General features: G+C 39.5%; 1 protein-coding gene across 3 annotated transcripts in view; it reads left to right on the forward strand.

Annotated features, from left to right (window-relative positions):
• Positions 1-25,390, forward strand: part of GDAP1 (ganglioside induced differentiation associated protein 1) — a 31,246-nt gene extending 5,856 nt beyond the window's left edge. Inside the window, exons 1-7 of one of the 3 annotated variants that reach the window (XR_012630779.1) lie at positions 13,417-13,674; positions 13,919-14,111; positions 15,320-15,493; positions 18,981-19,075; positions 19,536-19,650; positions 21,956-22,597; positions 24,461-25,390. Coding sequence is in view for 2 of the 3 variants with exons in the window: in XM_074883093.1 (XP_074739194.1) it covers positions 13,624-13,674; positions 13,919-14,111; positions 15,320-15,493; positions 18,981-19,075; positions 19,536-19,650; positions 21,956-22,338 (1,011 nt within the window). In the remaining variant the exon portion in view is untranslated. Of the gene's footprint in view, positions 1-13,416; positions 13,675-13,918; positions 14,112-15,319; positions 15,494-18,980; positions 19,076-19,535; positions 19,651-21,955 lie in introns of those variants that run through there. The other 2 variants (XM_074883093.1, XM_074883107.1) reach the window with 2 other exon arrangements.
• The last annotated feature ends 660 nt before the right edge of the window (positions 25,391-26,050 follow it).

Below are 26,050 nucleotides of genomic sequence, written 5' to 3' on the forward strand. Positions count from 1 at the left end.
CTTAATAATTAATAATTAGTAACTGTAAACAGTGTGTACTCTCTTACCACAACTTTGCCTAGATCACCTTTACCTAACATCAGCAGCTTTGCTGAAGTCAAAATACACAGTATCTCTTCTAGGGAAGGCTGAAAAGTGTTTAAGGTACTGGTTTATTTCAGTGGTGCATCTGACAGCTTTCCCTCCCCACTGAGCAGTGGCACAGCCATTCCCTTCGTCCTCCTCCTCCTCCTATGGGGCTGTCTCATTTCCTTTTCTGTTTCTTCCTAACCAGGTTTCAATCTGTGATTTGGCCTTTCTGATTTTGCCCCTACATACTTGCAGTCTTCCCTAATATTCTTCCTTTAGTAATTTGACCTACTTTCTACTTGCGTATACTTCCTTCTAGTGTTTCAGGATCATTGAAGAGCTCTAGATTTAGTCAAGTTTGTCTTGTGATACTCATCTTATTTTCCAATCACATTGAGGTAGTTTGCGTTTATGTTCTTCACATTATTTCTTTAAGGAAACAGATTTCTCTTTTTGGAGTTTATAATAAAATAAAGCCTAGTAGAGTGCAAATCTAAGTTTGTGGTTTTTACAAGGCAGTCTTGGCCAACACTGGCTTGAGATATTCTTGTGCCCCCAGCCGTCCATGCTGCCAGCACAACTGTTTCTTCAGTGAGCTGTGATTTGGATCAGGGAACCAGTCCAGTTTAAAAATAATCCAGCAAAAAGATTTATTTTTATTTTGCTTTTAAAACTGAATCATTTGCTCTGTTTGCAGAGCATCTATACAAACAATGCAATTGAAAGCATCCAGAAAAGTTGGCAGCTTTACAGTTTACCTCATTTGTTTTAATTCCATTGTCTTTTTCATAGGAAATACAAATAGTATTTTCCCATAATCTTTCAACCAAGTTGCCTGGAGTCTTGCATTTTCAGTTTATCCCTCGTTGGTTAAAAGGAAAAGTATTCGAGATTTACTGCTGAGTAAAAAAACTTTTCCCTGTAACATGGTGCTGTAATTGCGCTGTAGTACCTTCCCAGCAGGTCCCTCTGTTGTTGAAGTCCCCCATCTTCACCATGTTCTGTGCTTTGAAGAACTAGCAGCAGTACCCAAAGCTCTCGAGTCCTGCTCAGTACTGCTGTACAGATTTTCCAGGTGCCTGAGGAGGTGCAAGACCTGATGGAGCTTTTCTTACTGTTTGGAGGGTTTGTATTAGCTCTCACATCAGGTAAGAACTGGGATTGTTTCATGTTTTTTAGGGATGTGCAAAGCATCTCTCCCTCCTACCTGGATATGCATTTTGTTGCCTGGCTTTGTTCTAACTTGTAGAAATGTCATACCTTCGAGATCTTAATTCCTCTGGTAATTTTCATGTAAATTAGAGAAGGAGTTAAATAATTTTCATACATGTTGCTTTAATACTGTAGGGGAAAAAAAGTTCAGCAGCCTTACTCACTGCTCACTGAGCTGCCATTTTTCTGAATACCTCTATTGAGAGCCATGTACATCTTCCCAGAGATCTAGGCCTTTTGCCATGCTTTAGGCCACCTATTCATTGAAAATCCTCCTTCATTAGTTAGCAATTTCATCACCAGTGATTACAGACTTCACAGAGGTTTTGGTAAAAGAGAATTTCTTCATCAGACAGGCGGTTCCTGCTCTGCAGTTTGCATCTCCTGCAGCATGACTCTGGTGAAGGAGACCAGAGTTCTGTGGGTCATGCCAGGCCACATCTGCAACAGTGAGTGCACCTCGAGAAGGCACCCATCCCAACTTCTGTAGGGATTGCACCTCTCCAGCTGCTCCCAGGGCCTTACAGTTCCGTATGATCTGCCTGGATTTTATCTGGCAGATTTTATCAGACATAGGGATGAGGTCTGTCTGCATTCATACCTAATTCTGTCTTAACATGGGGTCTTTCTTGTGAATTTCTTTGGTTTTTCTTCTTATAAAAATTGAAGTGCCTTTTTTTTTTTTTTTCTTTAAAGAGGGGTAAGTTAATGTTAAAGTGGCAATTAGATATTTCTAATTTTAAAAGACATGTTGATGGCCACATCTACTAGCATGCACTCTGGGTGCCAGAGCAGAACAAAACCTTTGTTGCATTTCACCAATGAACTAGTGTTGGTGCTGCTTATACCTTGGATAGTTGATTAACTTCATGTAAAAATCTGTTCTGAGTGAATCCATTTGTGAAATGGATTCAAAGTCATTGTCATTCTGAGTTACAGGTACAAACTTGGTAGTTTTCGTTTTGGGTTTTTTTTCAGATGATGGAGAAAACAAGGCAAATACTACTGAGCTTTTAGCTCTTTGATGATGAATCTAATATGGATATTTTTATGCAGCATGTAGTCTCTTTTGAGATTTGTTTTTATTAACGAAGTCCTCAATAAAGGAACTGAGCTTTAGAGGATGCTACCAAGGGGCTAAGCAGGCTGCACTGCAGAGGCCTTTAATAGAAAGCCATTCCCTCAATCTGCTTAAACTTTGGTGAGGATAATACGGCTTACTCTAACTGATTTTTGATAAAACAGTAAAAGACAAACAGATGCTTATTATGCCTTAGCTGATAAATGCATCCTATTGCTAAGTTTCTTGTGCTTATTGAGGAATATTTGCCCTGGAAGAAAAAATTGTTCTCACCACAGCTAACATGAAACTTAAACAACTAAACATATCCTGATGTTTAATTTTACGTGAAAAAATACAGCAAGGGTTAGTGCATCTTAATCAGCTTAACCAATGAATTAAAACGCCCAGCTGATACAAGATTTCATTTATTCTTGATTTGCTTCTATTCTGTTGGCTTTTTTGAATGCTGGTAACATAATATCATGATGGTTTTGTATGATGAAGAAACCTGTTCACCATGTGGATTACAATATTAGCCTGTTTTTCAACCTGAAAACCAGCTTTCTTAGCAAAGACACTTAATGTAATATTGCATAATAGTTTTCTATTTGTCTGCTGAAATTGCAGCTTAAATATTAGATTCTGCTGTTTGGAAGACATAACTACCAAAGCAGAATTTTGGATGGTGCTCTGTATTCTGCAGGTGCAGTACAGTTTTTATGCTCTTCTTTTGGTGAAGTCACATGAATTTACATTTGCAGTTCTACATGTGAATACATTATATATATCTATGCTTCTGGAAAGTATGAGATGGACATTGGACAGATTAGTATTTGCATTATTTTTTTTTCTAAAGACAAACTGTATGATTTGGGAAGGTTTTGAGCCTTTTTTTTTCCAGTAGAAAATACCTCATGTTAGGTGTAGTCTAAATCAGATTTCCTAATGTTTATCAAAGCATCATCCTTTGGTAACTGCAGTCGTTATAGTAAACAAAATCCTTTTATGTAAAAGTTTATAATCTTGTTGCAATAGGTTCTTTATGAAAAAGTAGCCATTATTTGAGTTTTTGTAACCAAAATATACTGCATATTCAGCATGTAACATGAAATTTAAGCTGTTTCATACATAATATAAAAATACCCCTTCTCTGATGATGTCTGCTCTAACCATGAAATGTATATCTTCCTAATAATGCAGTGTGTTTGAAAAAAAATTACATGATGTTCTATTATGCATCATGTCTGAATGCATAATAAATGTATTTGATTTATAGAAGAATCATAGAAAAGTTGGCTTTCTGGGCTCTGAGCGTACATTAGCTGGCTCATAGTCAGTTTTCCATCCACTAATACCCCCCCAACTCCTTCTCCACAGGGCTGCTCTCAATCCACTCATTGCCCAGCCTTTGTGCATAGGATTGCCTTGACCCATGTGCAGGACCTTGCACTTGGCCTTGTTGAATTTCATGAGGTTTGCATGGTCCCACCTCTCAAGCCTGTCAAGGTCCCTCTGGATGGAATCCCTTCTCTCCAGTTTATTGACTGCATCACACAGATTGGTGTCGTCGGCAAACTTGCCAAGGGTGCACTCAATCCCACTGTCCGTGTCGCCAACAAAGATGTTAAACATCACTGGCCCCAACACTGACCCCTGAGGAACACCACTTGTCACTGCTCTCCACTTGGGCGTCAAGCTGTTGAGACCGCAACTCTTTGAGTGAGACCATCCAGCCAATTCCTTATCCACCGAGTGGTCCATCCATCAAATCCATGTCTCTCCAATGCAGAGACAAGGATGTCGTGTGGGACAGTGTCAAAAGCTTTGCACAAGTCCAGGTAGATGATATCAGTTGCTCCTCCTTTATTCACAAACACTGTAAGAAGGCCACCAAATTTGTCAGGCACGATTTACCCTTAGTGAATTCACGTTGGCTGTCACTAATCACCTCCTTATTTTCCATGTGCCCTAGCATGGTTTCCAGGAGGATTCACTCCATGATCTTGCTGGGCACAGAGGTGAGACTGACTGGCCTGTAGTTCCCTGGGTCTTCCTTTTTTCCCTTTTCAAAAATGGGAGTTTTGCTTCCCCTTTTCGAGTCAGCAGGAACTTTGCCTGATTGCCACAAGTTCTCAATATGATGGATACTGGCTTTGCCACTTCATCCACCAGTTCCCTCAGGACCTGCAGATGCATCTCATCAACTATATTCAGCTAGGCATGTCAATCTTTCACTTGTAGGTATGCCTAAAACCAGATGTGCTATGAAGTCAGTGGTAGCGATCACCTTAGTTCATGTTTTAGTTTATTATAAATTTTAAAATTTGACAATGTCATTAACCTGCATGATATTTCAGTACGTTAGGTACAAAGTTTATTTCAGTTGATTTAGGAACTAAAATTAATTTTGAAATTCACTTGTTTCATATGACAACATTGCAAAATTTTGTTAATTCACCCATTGTTAAATAAGTGGTATTTTTGCTCATGTGAGGTTCTGTCATTAAAATAAAAAATGTGATAGAGCTGGAGGACTGCAGTTCTGTCATATGGCATGGTAAAGTTAGAAGTAGGGGGTTGCAGGTTTTTTTCATGTATAAAGGGATATGGTTTTGGTTTTGTGTAAGTTTGAGACTGCAGTTTTTGTCTAATGAAACTTTTAATGAGATTTGTTTTTTAACAGCCGGTTGCTCAGTATATTTGGAAAATTGAGACCAATAAAATATTTAAGAAATGTCAGCCATTTTTGAAAATTCATGATATCAGGATTTTTCCTATGCAAAATTTCAGTATCCAGAAGTGAATAAATTGGGCCCTATGCAACTTTGTGATTCTCCAGTTTTAGTGCTGAAAATTTATTTGTACAGGTTTAAGAGAAGAAAAAAAATGGTGATCTTTTCTGTGCCATATGGTGTCAGTGGTATGTTTCTAGATTTTTTTTTTTTTTTAAATATATTAATATTGGCAAAATGATAACATTTGAAGTGTGAAAAGTGTGTGTGTCATTTTAATATGAAATTTTGTTGTTTTTTTTTTTTTCCTCCTCTCTGTTACAAAGTGTAGTACAGATCTTGTGCTAAGTTGAGTTTAATCAGTTACTGGGAGTGCTTGGCTCATTCTGCTGGCTACTGAGTGAGTTTCGGCTTGTATACTTAAACTACTTGCCTTATTTTGGAAGAGGTGATCCAGTGTGCATGATTGCTTCAAGAAATGCAGTATTTCCCCCCCCTATTTTCTCAGTTTTTGGGAAACACAGCTGCTGTCCACATTTGGAAGTGGTGTGCAGAGCTGGAGCTACTGTGTTACGACCAACCTGAGTTAAGATTTAATTTATGGGGACAAATAGGCTTGTGCCTCCATACTAATTTGAATTGTTTTATATAGTGATACTTTATCTTCTTACGGTTTGATTTTTTAAAAAATGTAACCTAAATGTCTAATCTACCTAGACAACAAAATGTTTAACATGATTATTGAAATAAGCATATGTGTGTGTATTGATGAAGTTGTTAAAATGGAAATCTTCAATATGCAAGTAAGCTTGCTACTAGTAAATTTTATTTTATTTCATCCTGTCATGCTTGGAGTGAGTGTTGAAAGACGAACGGGCAAGCATTGCTCAGCCAGAGGGGAGAAGCACGTCATACAGCCCCCAGAATAGCATCAGCAGTAAATATGGTCATGCTGTTCTTCCCCAAGATAGACCCAGAGCACATTCGTAGCACCCACCAGGTCTGCTGGTTACCAGACGTTCAGGACCTTTGATGAAACATTTACAAATGCAGCTGCAGTTTGGAGGGATCTTCTGCCAGCAGTGAAGAAGCTGACATCAAGAAAATGGGAGGAAACAGGATCACAAGCCAGGGAGTTCAAACAAAGCACAATTTAGGGGGAATATAAATTTAATCACAGTATTAAAACACTGCTCCAAGATATGAACTGTGTTCTTGTTAGACTCCCTTTTTCATGTTAACTTGATTATGTTTTCCAGTGACTCAGAACCACTAAAGTGTGAAGCTTTTGTAGAGGAGGAAAGGTGGACTGAAAAATAGCTCTTTGTTCAACTGTCTTAAATCATACACAGTGTCAAAACTGGAATTAGAATGTATTATAAAGTGAAGTTAGAGGCTGAGGTTAAAGTTTTTTCCAGTTTTTTCTCACTTTGTGCAATATATTGAAATAAACTAAGATAGCCCTGAAGGAAGTAAGATAGCCCTGCTAGATAGGCAGTGTCCTATCTAGCATGTTAGAGGGAAAATTCTAATTATGCAAGGTCAAGAAGAAACCCTGTTAATTTCTTCATGTTGAAAAGATAGATTATCCCCTCTGGGCCAAAATGATGTTCTCAATTCCTTGTCCCAGAGCTCTGTTCATGTTGACTCTTCTATTAATAATAGCTTTTGTATTTTTTTAATGTTTGTATTTTGCTCCGAGGACTGTAACACACAAGTCAAATTCTACCTTTGTGTTCTGGCCACTGGACTTGATAGGACATTACAGGAATCAAGACGAGGCATTGTGTCTTCCTCCACCCCCCCGCCAGTTTATCTATCTCTGTAAAATTTGAAAAGCTCGCTTCAGCTTCTGCAGCTTCTCTCCTCTGGCTTTGCCTCCGCACCCGGTGCATTAGCTGGGGTGTTAGTGGAAAGGGTTTGTTATTTCAGACACATACCATCGCCTGCTGCACTCGCTTCTCCCCTGCACTTGCACAGGGCACGGTGACAACTTCATACTTTCATTTGTATCAGTTACACACACAGGATTTAAATTCATCCCTTTCTCTGTATAGCCTTTTTATTTTTTGGGTCAGATAACCCAGTAAATGCTAAAAAGCAAGTATTCCTGCCTTCAGCTGGCACTAATATACTACATCTGTTTTTCTTAAGAAAATTTCATTGAGCTAAACGTGATGAGGGAAGTGTGTTTTCAGAGCAGTAGCTCTGGTATTTGTTCTCTATTCGTGAGTGACGTTATGCAGTTGAGAAAAAATTATGCCAGCATGTTTCAGTTAGTGCCAAAAGAACATAGACAGCGATTCAGTGCCCAGATCTATTGCTGCCCAAAACTGTATCTTGTCCTATTTATACTTTCACAAACGAGGGTCTTGCTTACAAGAGGAGTTAGGTGAATATTGTGTTTGTGTGCTATTTGATAATGAATTTGTCCATCTGTTTTACATTCTGCTGTTGAAAATTTAAGGTTTTAAGTGGCACAGATAGTTTGTAACAGTCAAGTCAAAGAATCCCAGTTTCTTAAATTAACGTTACTTGTGTTGGAGTTAACTTCACTGAAAATACCTGGGTATCACAAAATACCTTTGTCTACAAAGCGAGTTGACCATTTCTTGCTGAAACACAAATATTGGTTACTAAACTCTTAAACTATGTTTAAGGTTACTAAACTCTTACACTATGTTTAAGAAATAAGGCTCATCTACAGATTAAAAGAATAATATAAATTAAAGTGCAATCATTTTGGTTCAGGACTCAAGTTTGGAGTTTACTAATTGGTATCAACTAACAGTCCAATTCTTTTGTGTTTTTTCATCAACACTTGCCAAGGGGCTGAAAAAGAGCAATTATCAATCAAATGTGGAGTAGCAGTTTCGTCAGAGAAAACAGGAGAAGAAATTTAAATCTATCTGAAGGCCTAACAAAATAGTATCCTGATGTCTGACCAGGGAGAGTGGAAGTTGTGTAACGGGAACGCTGAGACACCCTTTGTCAAGTGCAGAAATGAGAGGTGGTACTGGAAGTCATGCACATGGAGGGCCCTCCACTGGGAAACAGCAGGAATAAAAATTCTAGTTGGCTAATATGAATGGAACTTAAGGAAAATTTCTTCAGCTTTCAAAATTCAGTAAATATAAGAAGTTGATATATCAAAATTGACCACTACAGTTTCCTTTGTGTTTCTGCCATACTATAATTTGAGAAAACACTGCAATACTGGTGCATAATTTACATGATTTAGATTGGAAAATAAGAATGTTACTCAGGAAGAGAAAATACTGTGCCCATGCTTATGTCCCTCACCTCTCCACAAGCAATCATGAGCCAGGTCACCCAGCCAGCCCTGATGACTTTCCTTTGGTGGCGTGGAGCCCACGGATGGCACAGGGCAGAACAGACTTCATCCCTGTTGCTGTGCTGGCGCAGGGTGCTCTGGAACAGAGAGTGACCTAAGCTTTTGAAAGCACTTTTTCGTACTTCCATCTAACGTGGATGTCTGATTATGTCATGAAGTGAGATTTCAAGGAGGTTAATTGAAATATTTTGCCTGATACTGTTTGGTTTTTAGTCCAGGCTTGCACAAAGGTAATGAGCAAACAGCAAGAATTGAGGCTGAAGAAATAAAAATTTCCTAAGTTAAATGAGAACTATGTTTTTGTGTTGTCTTAATGAATAATGTTAAAAGTAATGGCTCTTCCTCAGTGACAGCTATTTTTTTACTTGTCAATGAAAATGTTCGGAAGTACCAGATAACCCTTTAAAGTATTTCAAAACTATTTTTGTGAGCAGTTGGCTGAAAAAGACCAAATGTTTAGTTTAAACTCATTTACAAATTAACTTATAAAAGTTTTCACAACATTGTCAATAAAAAGTGTAACGTAAGATTTTCAGAATTTTTGAAAATGGTTAAACTTTGGGCTCGTTTCAGGGATGGAAAGAATGTGATTTCTGTAATTTTTCAGGAAAGATATTTTAAAATTATTTTCCAGTCAAATAAAATACTGCATGAGACTTCAACGGACATTTTACAAAATTGTATTTAACCCCTTAGATTTCCTTAAGGCTTTCTGTGCTTGGTTGTTATCCTAGTTACTGGATTTTTATATTTTGCAGTGTGATTGTAGTAGAATTTGAACAGGTTTAAGACCTGATACATGACCCATTGAAGTCAGTACAAATCACCCACTGATTTTGGTGGACTGTTTCAGCATCTAAATAATTTATTTTGCTAGCTCAAAGTTGCACGGTTGTTTTTTGGCCACAGGCAATAGCTGGAAGATACTATGTTTTACATTCATTGTTTGTGCTGTGGTAATATGTGAATTTTAATCTTCAGCCAAAACCAAATGTGCTAGACAGTGCTGTGCAAACAGGTAACATGATGGCAGTCTTTGCTCAACAAAATGTCATCACTGTTAGATTAAAACCAGTACAAAAATCAACACCTGGATGTTGTGCACAGAGGTGCAGAGCCCAGGAGAACTTTTTAATAGAATTTTTACTCATGTGAGTTACACATCTAAGTTAATGTGAGGGAAGATAAGCATGTTAAGGGATGATACAGAATTGTTCCTGATAGCTCATCAATGATCAAGTTCCTTAGCACATTATACATATGCACAGAGACAACAAACACAGGCAAGTACATAAAAACATGTTTTAGATCTTTTAAATTTGGCTGATACATTAGATTTTATAATTTGAAGGTGTTGTTTGTGTAAAAGCTTGAGGAGTGATAGACTGGATAAAGCTGTAATGATAATACCTAGATTTTAAGGTTTATAGCTAAGAAATTGTCCTTTGTGCACCTTATGTAAATATATTAAATGCATTTCTATGCTTGATTACAAAGCCTGATATTTCAGGAATATCTATTCCAATCATCAAAACTATTGAAGTTTTTATAGCATTAGAACAATGAATATTTTTGTTATATCTCAAGAACTAGAAATGTATGTAATCACTACTATTTTGAAATAGACTTACTACAAAACTACTAAGAATAATTTTATATAGAAAAATTATTAAGCAATATTTATGAAGTATTGACATATGAAACTCCTTCTGCACAGAACGGGTTGGACTATGGTATTTAGGGAAAATTTTGGCAGAGTTTTGTGGTGAAATCCCTGAAGAAAACCTAGTATAATATGATAAGTAACTTTGAAAGTGACTAAATAAGTTCTATTAATAGGTGGATTTTGTTGGATGTAAACCGCTAACTCAGTAATTATATTTCTTGAGAATATGCATCAGCTATCTAGAATTACTTAGGTTGGCATCCCTCCATGGTTTTATACACAGATAAATTAGGGCATAGATAGTCTCAGCTGTGACTGTCAAGATGTAACTTTGCTCTTGCTGTTTCTGAAGCATTGCATATCTAATTCATCAGTCATATTAAAGACAGTTCCTGTGTCGATATTAAATCTCACCTGTGTATCTGAATTCAATGCTGTGGGTTTTTTTTGACTCGTGTCATTCATTGCAAGTAGTGCACTGTCTGCAACTGGAATTTAGCCAATAACGATTGATGACAGAATGTCCAGAATAGAACCTGTCTTGCTTTCTGAATCAGTAATAACTCCTGCACCACTCTCAGTTAGGCTAGTTCTGCACTTGGAACTGAACCAGTGCATCTGTTAATGATGCATACAAACAATTCAGCTAATTTTCAGCTATAATGGCTCTGGCTGCATAGAAAAAAAGCAAAAGATTATTTTTCCCCTGTAATCGAATCAAACTTGGTTTTAAATATGCACAAAGAATTGATCTGCTAAGAAAGAAATTGTCATTTTTTACTTGCAGCTTCTATGACACATAAATGTTTCCTGACAATATCATGGAGTGGTGAAGTAAGGAAGAAAACCATCAGAATAGTGATTTCCAGATCTTCGACTGAATTTATACATCAGCTTATTAAGTTGATTTGGTACTGCTTATCTATTAGTAATACCTGTAAATGTTATTTTCTTTCCATGATGTAAAAATACGTGCATTAAAAAACCACTAGCTTGTAGAGGGGTGTATATATATATATTTGTAAACATGTACAGGATGCTAAAAAAGGTCCAAGAGAGGCCATGTAGATAAACAGAGCAAGAATATCAGTATGCTAAGAAAAGTGGTTTATCAGACAGGGCTAGGAGTCTGCTTGCTATGGCAACATGTCACCATGCTGGTCAGATTTGCAGTTGTGTGGCTTTGTGCCTTGCACTGTTTTTGTATTCGTGACATCTACACATTATAAAGTACCTTTACAGAGACTAACTTTAATTTCAGTTTTGTAAAGCTTCATGTAAATGCATTTGGAACAAGGTTTTCCAGGATGCAGTTAGCTTTTTCTGGCCCTTTTGCTTGCTTTTCTTCATGTATGAGAAGGTAGAGGGGCTCGGGAGCAAACAGAGGTGGCTGGCTAAGTGCTCGTCCTGAAGAAAAAGGCATTAGCCCCTTTTTTTCAGCATTTCTGGAGGGAGAAGGTACTTCGCATCGTATTTCTGGAAAAGGGGGGCCTCGTGTGGTCAGCCGGGAGAACAGCTGCCCGTCGGGCTGGGGGGAGCCCCCGTTTCAGCGGAGCTGCTGTTAGGCCAGCCAGGCTGGTAAACATGGCCATGCTGATGGTGTTTCATAGCAATACTGATGACTAGATTAAAGGAAGAAGAAGCACCCGAGTATGATTGCAGCTGATCTGTTATCGAACAGGTCTGAAGTAGGAAATACGATTCTCACTGATCCTTTTTTCCTTATTGTATTAGAAGATTTCATTGCTTTTCTAGGCATCTAAAACAAGTAACAAAATGTAACTCAAACTCAGAAGTCTATGTGTGATATTAAATTAATTAGTTGAACAAGAGAATGGAAGTGGAGCTGTGGTCTGTCAGGTAACTGACCAAATGACAACATTTTGATTCAAGCGCAAAATTAAGAAAAAATCCCCAAAACCTGAAAAAGTGTCTAGTACATGTACCTTTAAGATGATAATGTCTGAGGTATCCAATGCTCAGTTCTTTGCCTTGAGAGGTTGTAATATCTAGCTGTGAGGAACTGCACAGCAACCCAGGTAGAGGCCTCTGAGAATTCCCGTGTATCAGCCATGCGTAGGTTAAAGCCCTAGTGCACGAGAGGGTACTCTAGCACTCTTACCTTAGATACATATCTTGGAGAGAAATAAGTCCAGTTGTAATGTATTTATCTCATTCCATTGACTACATTCTTATTCTCCATTCTAAGCACATTCTCCAACTTCCTGAAGAATTACAATTCCCAAAAATATAGGATTTACCATCAGTAACACACTGACTGCTATCAGCTGGGATTTGTGAGAAGCCTCTCATCGTGCCTGCCCTTCTGCAGAGATTACTTCTGTTTGTGACTTTAGCTGGGAGTAGTCTCTGGGGAAGGCATGGGGCTGCCCTTGTGCCCACACATGTGAACAGTGACGGGCTGGAAACTGGCTCTTTGTTTGTTCCTGTTTGATTTGTAACATTTGTCCATTGTCTTGTCTTTTTCAGTGACTTAAATCCATTCCCTTGCTTAACATTAGTCAAAATTTCCCTTAAAATCAAATGTACTTGTGGTTTGGATGTAGCTCTCAACATACTAGGTTCAGGTCTTCAGGATACTAATGGTGGGATTCATCTGCTACATAGAAATTGCATGTGGGAGTGGGTTATATCAGGTTCACCTCAAGCAGCCACCTTTATTGCACATTGAGCAGTCAGGGTGAAGAGAACAGTATTCTGGACTCTGTAATCTCACCATGGTTTTTTAGTTTGCTTATCTCCCCGATGCAGCAGATAGTGTCTAATGGATGTACTATCAGCAATTGCATCTTCTAAACTATCTCCAGGGTGAGATGCAGAGGAAGCATTCTCTGATGATGGAAGCTAGTGTTTATTATCAAATGCTTTCCAAGACCTTACTTCCCACAGGGAAAAAAACCCTGCAAAACTGTTCAATTTTCTAATTTTGTCTACAAAAAAACTAATTGAGAAGTGTTGCCTCTTGAGATTGAAAGAACACATGTGGAGGCAAAAGAAGTGTGTATTATTCTAAAGCTTTATTTTTTTCTTGCTACAACTGAAGTGCATTTTGCAATAGAATATTTATACCCATAGGGTCCAATTCAGGATGTCTTCTGGTAATATTTATCGTTTTTTCCCAAGAGCGTGATGCCAATGTCTCTGAAATTCATAGTGGAAGTGCTTGTTCAAGGGGAAAAAAACACAGAAAAACCAGGGGAAATCCTGCCATGTGACCTTTTTACCTGCGCATCCATCTTCTGCGCCTCCCTAGGGGATGCTGTAGATGGCCTTGCAGGCGGTTTCCCGGTAGGAAGGGCCGTCCTCTGAGCAGTGCGGGGCAGGAAGAAGGGGGCGTTCGCCGCTCCCCCGGGTACCCCCTTCTTTTCATTGCCAGGAGCAGGCCGCGGCGGGGCGGGCACAGCCGCCGCTGCGCGCCCGCGCAAGGCCGCCTGTTCCGCCCGGCGCCGCTCCCCGCCGTGCCGTGCCGTGCCGTGCCGTGCCGCTCCCCGCCGTGCCGCCGGGCATGGCGCCGCTGGTGCTGTACCACTGGACGCAGTCCTTCTCCTCGCAGAAGGTGAGGGGGGCGGCGGGGGCGCGGCGCGGCGGCCTGCAGGCCCCGGAGTGCCTCCTCCCGGCGTGCCGGCAGCCCCTGCCTGCCCGCGGCGGGCGCCGGGCGGGGGCCGGGGCGGCGGCGGCGGCGGCCTGCACCCGCGGCGGGGCCCGGCGGGGAGCGGGCCCGGGCCGGGGCGGCTCGGCAGAGCGGAGAGCGGTGCCCCGGGAGTGCTTCCCCTGGGGTAACCCGGGTGCTGCCGTTGCAGGTGCGCCTGGCGATAGCCGAAAAAGCCCTGAAGTGCGAAGAGCACGATGTAAACCTGCCGCTGAGCGAGCACAACGAACCGTGGTTCATGCGCTTAAATTCCTCTGGAGAAGTGCCGGTCCTGATCCACGGGGAAAACATCATTTGTGAGGCAACGCAGATTATCGACTACCTTGAAGCAACGTTTGTAGACGGTAATCCCACTGGCGTTTTGGTGTGAAATCCTTCCCCCCGCACCCCCAGCAGTGGTGGGGTTAAGCTCCCTGTCACCACACATTGGTTTGTTCAGGACCCGAAAATGTTTAAAGCCTCACAAGTAAATGGGCTCCCCTAATAGTTGGTGGTATGGCGTAAAAACACGTTCCTTTAAAATGAACTGAAGGCCTTCCAGCACCTTTACAAGGAGCTGTAAGTAAAAACCTACCACTGCCTCCTTACCCCCTCAGGAAAGGCAGAGAAGTCAGTAAAGGCAGCACTGCGCTGAGCTAACCCGGAGCTGAGGCAGCCGCCACAAGTAGCGCGTTGGACGGAGAGCTCCACCGCTGCTGTGTCGGTCAGGCAGGTCCTGCTTCCCTGCAAGAAAAAGAGATGCTTAATTCCAGAATAATCTTGGGCGGAAAAGGGAAGTAAAATGAGTAAATTGGTTTCGGAGTCAAAATGGAGTGAAGAGTTTAAAAAGTAGGAAGAAGAAACTCAGAAGTGATCACGTGCAGGCTTTTGAATTCTTTGTATCACCAAAAAAGACGGCCTCAATTTTTGAAGGAAATGCAGAGTTGTCTTTTTTTAGGTGTGAAGAGGCAGCATTTTGTGTTTCAGGGGTTTAGTGCGGTGATTTCTAAGGCATGAAGAAAACTTAATTGTTGAGTGAACATAATATGTATTTAATGCTGGCGTTTTCACTGAATGAGGAGTCAGGGCCCAGGTGGATTGAGGGCAGAGTAGAACTCAGTGGTGTACAGGAATACTTCTGATCATGCATTGAGTAGGATTCCAGTACTGTAACTTTTACGCATTGCAGCTGTAGTAATGTTTCAGCCGTAACAATTTACTAGAACCTCAGTTGTGCCCTGCTGTGAGAGGGCTGAAGAGTTGTCTGCCATGGTTGCCCAAGTACAAAATAGATGCTGAATCCAGTTTTTGGATTTGAAGGCCTCTTAAACACATGTTTATGTGGGCTGCTGCATAGTAATTGGAATTATTCAAATGTTTTAAAATGAAGTATGTGTATATATGTTTCTCTGAGCTGTGATAACACTATTGAGTTATGGTGGGGAACCAGTGAAGCTTTCTTAACTGTGGCTGTGTCATCTGTGCTGGTTGGACATAACCAAAGTAACTTTGGAAATACCGCTCTTCGTCAATTATATGGTTCTACTTTTCTTAACTTTAACTTTTATTGCAGAGGAAGTACCAAGATTAATGCCAGAAGAAGGGAGCATGTATTATCCAAGGGTACAACACTATAGAGAGCTTTTAGACTCCTTGCCTATGGATGCCTACACGCACGGCTGCATCCTGCACCCCGAGTTAACAGTGGACTCCATGATTCCAGCCTATGCTACCAGCAGAATTCGTAGTATGTACTGGTATAGCTCTGAATGCCTATCAGTTGATAGGATGATGCATTACGTTCACCTCGTGTCTTCAGTGCACCTTAAGCAGAATATATTGATCACAGATTTCCAATTTTAGTTGCAGTCCTTGATAATTTGTGCATATACTTTTTATTTATTGTGTAGTCTGTTATGATTTGAAAACAGGAAAGAGGTGTCTGTGGAATTAATTTTCCTAATGATCGAAAATGTGCTTCTTGTGCATAACAGAAAATGGCAGCTGTGACAGCTGTGAGTATTTTATCTTCTGATTTGCTGTTTATGCTTATAAAGCAATTTCTAGGGAACAGCTCTATTACTGCTCACACCAAACCACTACACTGAAGGAAACGCATTTTTTTTTGTGATTGTAAACTTGTAATAAGTTCACCTATTAAATAAAAGTAATTGCTTTCCTCTCAAAGTGCTACAAATGCAGATGAGCCTCAATGAAACAGAGTCCGTTTATCTAATAGAATCATCAGACCCTTTTTGTCTGAGGAGTGGTGTCAGCTTGGTACCGGGGTTAGGAAGGAAAAAAAAAAAGTGTAAAGAAGCGAGTAGCTTGGGTTCATCAGACCGATGGAAATTGTTAAAGCACAATTTAAATCAAAATCCTGGGTGCAAATGATGCAACAATATAGGATCAGGATAAAGGATGAACTGGTGGTCTGATAGAATGAATGGTAAAATGTCCTTTGACTTCCTTGGGATTGGTATTTTACCTGGTGGACTTCTATATACATCCCAGTTTCCCATGAAAAAATATGTTAAGGGTAGAGGAAATAACTGTAGATTATGTTGCCCGGTCCCCTTTATAACTAAGAGTCTCCTGAAATGAACTCCTGTTTCAAATCCAATAGTTTGCAGAAATAGTTAGTTTAAACAACGTTCAGTGATATTCAGAAAAATCCTTGGGAAATAATCTTTCAGTTCGTAGCTCTTTTTTTTTCTTTTTTTTTTTTTTTTTTCCTGGGATGCCAGAACTGGACAGCAGATTCTGTTCACTTTGGTATCAGATAGGGAGATACATATTTAATTCTTTATTCTTGTTTTTTCATTGTATGCATGTTCAAGGACTCCAGCGTTACTTTCAGCCACAGAACTGCACTGGGAATCCTTGTTCAGCTGGTCATGGATCATGACCTCAGTCTGTCTATCCAGAATTGCTTGCAAACTTACAGCCCTTACAGCCAAGAAACATGGCCTGTATCTTTTGCTTCAGTTTATATTTTACATTGGACTGTGTTGAAACATAGATTGGTTGCTTAGGCCCAGTTTATCAACCAGTCCAGACCACTGTGTATCCGTGCCACCTTTTTTCTTGATTTATGTCTCTTCTAGTCTTTGTATCATGGCAAACTTTAATTAATGCTTTTATGTTTCCTTCTAAGTATTATGAAAGAACTAAATAGTTCTAGGACAAGGATCAAATCCCAAGAACACAACTGGATGATGATTCTCTGTTTACAGTTATGTTCTGAGATCTCTGATTTTTTTTTGGTCAATGTCAGTGCTTTATATCGTGTTGATTTTTTTGGTATGATATTTTAGAATGCTCTATAGAAGAAAGTCAAATACTGTGACTATACTATTACCAAATTCATAACATCATAAAAGATGATACTGTGTTATTTTGAGAAGTTCAAGACACTCTGTTATCATCCTCCTTAAAATTTTTGGCAAGTCGATTCTCTTATTAGTCACACCATTACGTTGTCAGAAGTGAAGTCAGGCAGTTAGTTTTTCTTACAGTTGCATGACTTATCCTTTCTTTCTGTCTGCTGGAAACTTCTTGAGCATTGCAAAGTATTTAGAAGTCAGTGTTGCTGGTCCAATGATCAATTGTTATTTAAAAATAAATTTGTTATAAAAAGTATCTGGAGAGATTTAGAATGGGTAATTTCAGCAAGAGTAATTAGCATTTTTTTTTTTTACTGAAGTAACAAATTATTGTCTATATCATTGTACTTCTTTTTTTAAATATCAGTGTACTTTGTTATATCAGTATATTTTGGTTTTGTTTTCCCCAAATGTGGATGCTAACTGTTACTGAACAATTGTACTTTACTCATAGGCATTACTGATAGTTTTTCTGTTTTCGCATGGTAATAGTCAGTGCTTTTATTACGGTTCACTTTACAATGTTGTCTTGCATTCTGCTGACCGTATGTATTCTCCCCCTCTAGCTTCTAGTTGGTATAGATTGTTGTCAGTTTACACACATGTTCATATTGGTAGAGCTAAAATTACTACTTGTCTAAACTGGGATGTTTTCTTTTTATACTTAAAGCATAGCCCGCTTTCTTGATTTGAGGCATTTTTTTGAATAGCTTGTGAATGTTCCTAAAAAATTCCTTTGCTTGTTCAAACTTCTGGATGGTTTAGTTTTCAGCTTTGAAAAGCTGATCTTTTTCAGAGTGCTAGATATAATAAGCCAGCAGCCAGTTATATATCATGTTTATGTATACCAAATCCAATTAAGTAATTAATTGCATATGTAAGATTTTAGTTGTGGGATTACATCCTTCAATCTCTTCATATACTATATTGAAAGATGGCTTTCCTAGTCATGTCAGGTTGAAACAAAGAATACATAAAACAGTGAGTTCATTATTCTCTAGCAAGAATTTTTTATTAGTTTAATATATAAGGCTTAATTGGAACTAATCTTAATTATCAAGTACAAGTGAGAGGTGATTCATGCCCTATAATTACTCTTTTGTTTTCAGTTTATTACTAGAAATACTTATTTTTGGAAGATAACTTGTTCACTGTCTTCTGATATTCTAGGTCTGTAAGTATGGCATTTTCAAGCAAAATCCCTTTTTAAGGAGAGAAAAGGCTATACACGTGTAGTAGAAGTCAGTAAAATTATCTTAATTTTTTCACTTAATTCCTTAAGTCATGCAGTGAATGTTTTTCTGGAACATCCATACACAACATTTCCAAAAGGGATCACAGATTTTGGTGTCACATTTTAGCTAACTCAAAACACCTTGGTACCATATTCAGTGGTATTTAGGCTTTTGCTGTGGAATTATGCACGTGACCTACAGAAAATCTCAGTATGGGCCTATCAGCACTTTCACAGCATGGGAAGTGTGCTCGGAACCTGGGAACTGAAGTACAAAAACATCAGAGACCTAAGGTATTTGTAGTAGAATTTCATGGATTTAGCACAGTTTTGGGCAGCAAAATCGTTTTATCTGAAGAAGATAAAAATATTAATAAGAATTCCTATTTCTTGCCTGGCAGATCACCACTTTGTAGAGTTCATTGCAAACTGATAGGCAGAAGGTGTGGTGGGGTCAATTTATGCAGAAGTCAAGTTTTGCAGAACATGATTTTGAATCCTAACTTGATGGTGATGCTTCATCGAAGTACCACTTGCCATTTCTTTGGTGTGTTGATTGCATGATGGGTATATTTGGGTATCTAATGTCATTCCTTTGGGTTTTTTTGTATCAGGTCAAATAAGTAACACAGAATCAGAGTTGAAGAAACTTGCGGAAGAAAATCCAGACCTTCAGGATGCCTACATAGCAAAACAGAAGCGCCTTAAAGTAAGCAAACTCTTTGTATTCCCCCCCTTTATTATGAGCTTGTTAGTGTCAGATTTTTTCTGTCACGATGTAAACATTTGTTTCACCTGTCATTACCAGTAATGTCATGCAGTGGTTTAACCCTACAAGGCATGAAGCAGTCTGTCCCCCAGATCAGCTACACACTTCACGTGTGTGCTGAAGTGTTGGATTGGTCCCACTGACTTCAAAGGTAAGTACACATCAGTGCTAGTGTTGGGCTGTTGAGCACCCTGCAGGGTGAGGCAAACCTCAATATCTAGCATCTCTAATGCTTTTCTTCTGTTATCTGAATTGTCACCAGTGTCCAAATGGTATTCAGCTATGTGGAGAAAATAATCGCGTTTTATGAACAAGCACTGTAGTATCTCAGTAAAAGTTTCTCTGATAAAAGTATAAACTCTGTACAATGATTAAAACACTAACCTGTATCTATATTTAGTCTAAACTGCTGGATCATGATAATATAAAATACCTAAAGAAAATACTGGATGAACTGGAAAAAGTTTTGGATCAGGTTGAGACTGAATTGCAGCGGCGAAATGAGGAAACGCCGGGTAAGGAATTATTCTTGCTAAATGCTGTTGATGCTTATGTTTTGGGAGACTGAGTAAACTTGTTGACAGCACCATTATAGAGCTGGTTTTAATGTATCTGATTTGATACTTTTGGCATATACTGATCTGGCATCGCAGAAGAGATCAGTGTTGTTTTAAATACTAGCTTAGTTTACTGCTGCTGTCAGTGAGTTCTCACTGTCTTATGAGAGTGCTTGATCATATTTTCAGCATAGCGAGTATAATTCGCTGCACAATTTTGCAGTATTTTATCAAGAAAATAAGAAAAACCTTAACTACAGGTTGTTATTCTTGATGTTGTAGTTGTAGGCCTCAGTTCACTATAATGATCATTACCTTAATGGTTAACACAGGTTTATTACAATCTTGTGTAAATGCTGTGCTGATATTTGTGATATATGCAGAATTAGCAATCTGGATAAGTGCTCTTGATCACTAATCAACCCCTCTCCTCCACCCTCCTGGAAAGCAGTGGTGTTTACCTGCTGTCCACCCAAATGAAGGTCAAATTCTGTTTAAATGGGATTAGTATTGTGCATATTCAGAGTCTGGTCCAGCTCCCAGTGGTGCTAATAGGAATCCTTCTTCTGACTTCACTGGGAGCTGCATGAAGCATCAGTCAATATCAACTGCATCTGCTCAAATCAGTAACTCTTTGCATTTGGCTCTATAAATAGCTGTTGTAATAATTATCGGTTATTATGAAGACAGTAGATTTGAACCAGTGATTGAAAATCTAGGCTAAATTTTCTACTGACTCAACAGCCAAAGAGTCACAGAAAATGTTTTAACTTGCAAAGGATGGTAGGATTTTGTTTGGCAGACTTAAGTCTGTCACCATTTCCAGCAGCCGCTTTGCTTTCTCTGCTAAATTGATACAGTGTTGATGAGCTTATGAAAACTGCCAGGATCACAGGATTTAGTAAAACACATGGCTATTACCTGCCTCTTGGAATTTTGTCTGACATATTCACGTTTTTGAGGTTTGTGAACAGTGCTTCTCTAGGTCCTGGTTAACCAGCTTCTGCTTCTCTTATTACTGCTCAAATTCCGCATTCACTTACTGCTGCTGCTACTGCAGTCATCTTTCTTTCACACACGTTAGCTTCTTTGGTCTTCCTTTCCATCATCTTACTTAATTAATGCACTGGATGAATCCCCAGGTATTGTTTCAGCAACATAGGGTACCCTCGTTCCTGTAGAGGCTGTTCTTCCAGACCTGCATAACCAGTCGACATAGACTGGTACCAGCGGTGTGCCAAACTGTTGCTTCCTTCTGGTGGCAGATGAGTTGAAAGGGACATTGCAGAATTTTGCTGTTTCCACAGAGGTGCTGCTGAACGTTCATGCCAACGTTTTTGCGTGCCTGTTGTATGGGAAGAACTGCAGAAGGTTGCAAATGAGGAGGGAACAGCATAGACCTGTTTGAGATCTAGGCTAGAGCAGAGTACTCATGCTGGCAGCTGCGCTGACTACCAAATTACATATCCTGGGTTTTCTGAAACTCGGTGTAGTCGATACTGGTCAGCCCTTTCAGGTGGTGGTGGTTCTGAAGGTAGAGGTGTGATGCTGCCTGGCAGTGTATGCTCTGAGCCATCCCAGGAAGATTCACCTCTTTCCTTTGGCTGGAGAGGGAGCCTGGGGTCTTCATCTGTGCTCCTGATTAATGGTGGGCAGTGTGAATATCCATCGCTTCTCAAACTTCTCAGTGTAAAAACCCCATGGTTTGAGGTCTAGGAGGTAGAAAGGAAGGACGGGTAGACAAACTGTCTTCTTGCTGAGCTGGTGTGTTTGCTACAGGTTAGTCATCTGATCTGTTTCTTTTTGACTTGAAAGTCTCCAGCAAATTAGCAGTTCTTGAGTAAATGCCATAGAGCTGATTGACACAGGCAAGATGATAAATTCTTCAGGCAAGTGGTAGCTTTTCTGTAAAAGCTAAACTGCTTTCGCCTTTTCACTGCTGTGTAATTTAATCCAGATTTGAGAAATGTAGTTGAGGAAAATGTTTACTGTGGATTTTAATTTATGAATCTGAAATGTGGCTCTTTTTTCCTTAACAAATGTAGGCCAGGCTGCTGAGCCTAAGACTTTACAATATTGTGTGAAGAATGAACAGGGATTAGTAAAGTGTTCATTGATTAAAGTCATATTTTACCTGAGGTGTTGGTGGTGTTCATTAGACAGCATTGTGAAATAGCACTAAACTAAATCTAAGCCCATGGAGGCTTCTACGTGTGCTTGTATTCCATTAGCTCCTAATTCTTTATGTTTTATCTCTGCTTAGAAGATGAAAATCAACCTTGGCTCTGTGGTGATTTCTTCAGTCTGGCAGATGTATCACTTGCTGTCACTTTACATCGCCTGAAGTTTCTGGGATTAGCAAGAAGAAACTGGGGAAACGGAAAGCGGCCCAACTTGGAAGCCTATTATGAGCGTGTCCTGAAGAGAAAAGCGTTTTACAAAGTTTTAGGACACGTCAACAATATATTAATCTCTGCTGTTCTGCCAACAGCATTCCGTGTGGCCAAGAAAAGGGCTCCCAGGGTTCTCGGCACCACCCTGCTGGTCAGCATGCTGGCGGGAATGGGTTATCTTGTTTTCACGTGTTTTCGGAAGAGGTTTGCCAACATGATGTTATCAATTAGAACCAGGCAAAATTATTTTTAGACCCGTCTGTCCCTGGTGGTGAGTGGAGGGCATCTCTACCCCCCAAGAAAATATCCCCAATAAAATATAAACGTAGAAGAAAGGTTATATCTGTGAATTAGAACATAGTCACACAGTAATCGTCTCCTGCTGTTGTATAATTGGATTGGCAATGCCGAAATATTTGTGGAAAATATATGTTGGGGGGACAACAAAGGAAAGAAGAGACTTTTTTTTTTCAGACGAGGACCTATAAGGGATGTGACAGTGCTTTGTTAAGGTGGTTATTGTCTCCTTTACCCAGTAGCTGACCTAATTATAATGCTTTTATTTAATAGATATGCAGCAATGTGACAGCTTTTCACTGTGGGTGAAATCCATTACTGTGCAGAAACCAGCATTGTTGAAATACTGAAAATAGCACTTCAAATTCTCAGAGTAGGATTGAAGTGGAACATAGGCCCTGTGCCTGTTGTGTACAGGAGTGTCTCTGTGCTGATTAACGTCTACTGTTTTGCAGTTGGACCTTTAGGAATGTGTTAAAAAGTAGTCTTGTGGAGCCACTATTGTCACTGTATGTTCATGCAGCAGTACAGGAAGAGACCTGAAACACATATGAACATCGGTGATTTGTGGGCCACACGAGTGAAATTCTCCAGAGGCATCAGCGGTCAACAGATGCTAGACTTCTGCTGAAATACAAATGGGAGTGAAAAACCTGGCACTTGTCTTCTGAAAGCCTTTTGGGTAGCCTTTGGCCCAGCCAGGTGTCCAGCTCAGCTGTAAGCCCTGGCTGAGTCAAACCAAACTATCTCAGTGCACATTTCCTGCTTTCATCGAGGTGGCTTGATACAGTTGTCTCCATATTAGTGTCCCATGTACCCTTTCTTGTTTCCACTCTGAGCACTGGCTATCTTTTGCACACTACTTGGCTACATTAGCAATTGCATGTGCCTCTGAAATGTTTGCCCACAGCAGCCAACTAGGAAATGTATGCACAGCAATGCGTTTTGTAAAAGTGATTTAAAATAATTCGCTATATTTCAATCTGGTTACGTAGCCTAGATTGAAGGTGAAACTGTAATATAGCAATCTGTTTACTTATTGGTGGTAAGTGAAAAATATAGGCCAGTTTGAAGACACATGATTTGTACTGCAGATTTTTTGCAGAGCTGCACTCTTGTAGCATGTAGGAAAGGTGTAGAAAAACACTGTGATTACTTCCTACTACTCAGCAGATGCTGAGAGTTTTATTAGATTTGAACTGAGCTCCTGTTTCGATGAGAAATAAACAGTTACCTGAAAGGAGACTTTGCAGCAAGAAAGCAATTGGGAAGGGCTGAAAATTCTCATGACAGTTTAGTAAGATTTTTGTATTCTTGATGAATGTCTGAAAGCCTCAGAGTTTTGTTTACAAGCTATAGATAACTACAACAAGCAAAACATAGCTTTAAATGTTTGCCTATCACAACCAGTGCTAACAAGCCTAAGTACGTTTTTAGATCCAGTGCTGGTGGCTGTGGTCTCTCTGCGCAGTTGCTTTTGAGCACTAAGAAGATCTGCCCTCAAGTTTGCTGGAGAGAACTGAGGCAGTCTCACCGTCTAGGAGATATCAAAATGGATACAACTGTTGAATACTGCTTATAATTTAATATGTAGTAGTTGTCTAGCAAAAGAAGATCTAAATCTCATTGCTCCTTTTCAGAAATAAGAAACATCTTACCTAGGAAACAATGCTTTTTTTTTATTTGTCAAAAATACAATTTTACATAATTCTATTTCATGACCCAGTTCTCAAGAACTAGTTGAATTAAATGTGCTCTATTTAGAAAGGCTTTATTATCTTTAGAGTACGTTTAATCCAACAATACTATTAATGTGCTGGCAGCTTTAACTGAGTTTGTTTGTATATTGCAGTTCATCTGCATTTACTTGTAACCAACAAATTCCACTAAGCTAATAAACACAGAGTAGGGGCTGCAACTTAATGCCTCTCTGGCGTGTATTTCTGTCAGGCCATCTGTAAAACATAATCCGATCAAGTCATGGTAGAATTCAATATATATGATTTAGCTTTCTTTAGAATTAGTTTATATTTTACTTTTTCCTTTCTCTTTTTTTTTTTTTAATGTGTTCATTCCAGGTAAGACCACTTATGTTCCCAGAGGTGTGTCCGTTTAGTTCACAGTAGTAGCCCAGCGGGCTCTGATACGGTGGCTAATTATTGAGGAAGCAGTTTTACTTTCCCCCAGACCTCGCTTCAGCCTGTGCTCGTCGCCTGCCAGGAGCTGCCTGTACTGTTGGGAAGGACTGAAGTGACCACCAGATGTCAGTGGTCCTCCAGGGCTGCACTTCGACATGCCTCTGAGATGTGCAGGAAAAGTTTTTACAAACTAGTTTTCACAAACAAAACGTTTGTGATCTCAGCATATTATGGATGTGAGCATCCTTATCAGACTAGCAGTCTCTCAGGAGCTCTTGAAACAACTGCTTTGGTCTACTGCAGGTTGGTTCTCTGATACCTATCATTTGTGCTTATGTGTAGTTTCTACACTGGATAAATAAGTGGGCAAAGTTGAAATAATATTTCACGTTAATTGCTGTTCAGTAACATTCATTTTAAATTTACCATCTGCAGGAATGAATGTGGATAAAACTTTTACTGCAGAAAAGTTTGGATCCCTAGTTTAATTCATGTCTGTTAATTCAACTATTTGATAGCCAGTTATTTTCACTACCCTGAAGTACTCTGTGCAACACTGATTTCTGTACAGGTGGCAGCAAAAGGCTTATTCATGATTAAATTCCTCAAAATAGGATGAGATTTAGAAGCACATATGTATATGGCTCTTTGTGCAGGATAGCTTTTGTGTGGTGCTTGTAAAGTTTCTTTTCAGCCTGGCTTATTTTCTTTGTTCTGGTACCTCTGGACCCTATATAGATTAGAAACACAAGCAATCTTCTGGTTTTCATTTACTATTTGCTCTCATATCACACATCAGGTATATTTCATATGATACCTTTGTATGTGAGGCCTGCTCAATAAACATTGATTCTAAGATCACTTTCTAAACTGGTTTATGTCTTCTGTGTCAGTAAAACAAAGCACATTTGAGGATCACACAGTATTGCTGTAAAGAGTCTGATGCTGTTCAATGAGAGAAGCCTCTGGTATTTCAGTTTAGAAGGTGTTCAGCAGATTATCTTGCATGTATCTGGAAACAGCAGTTACAATGATAGTTTTCTTTGGTTGTCTGTCCGAGCTGTATATGCATGAGGCATGACAGAAGCCATTTAATGATGTTAAAAACCCATGTAAGGAAGGAGAGCAAGCAGGTTTTGTGTTTTCAATTAATCCATACCAAAAAAAAGCTTCCCTCCTGAGTGTGACTGTTTCTTTTTTTACGTTGTTGAGCTGCAGAAGCTGGGACTCCTTTCTGTAAGGTGCATGACAAGCACATAAGCTCTGTCCACACTGATGATTAATGAGACCAAACAAAGTCTGTATTGGACTTCCTTTTAAGCAGAGGAAGAGAAAACACTACTTGAGGCTTGCATGCATTTCCTCTCAGTATTCTTAAGTCAGCAGAGCTGCTAGGATCAGATAGACAGCTGGTAGGGTTTGAGTTTCAGGAGATCATGACACCTATGGTCTGTGGACCAACTCTGAGGTGGCACTGATGTTTAGTATTAATCGGAAGTATACACAGAGACCTTGCTGTGAAAAGCTTAT

Source organism: Strix uralensis, chromosome 1 (genome assembly GCF_047716275.1).
Source record: "Strix uralensis isolate ZFMK-TIS-50842 chromosome 1, bStrUra1, whole genome shotgun sequence".
In the NCBI taxonomy this organism is placed as follows: Eukaryota; Metazoa; Chordata; class Aves; order Strigiformes; family Strigidae; genus Strix; species Strix uralensis.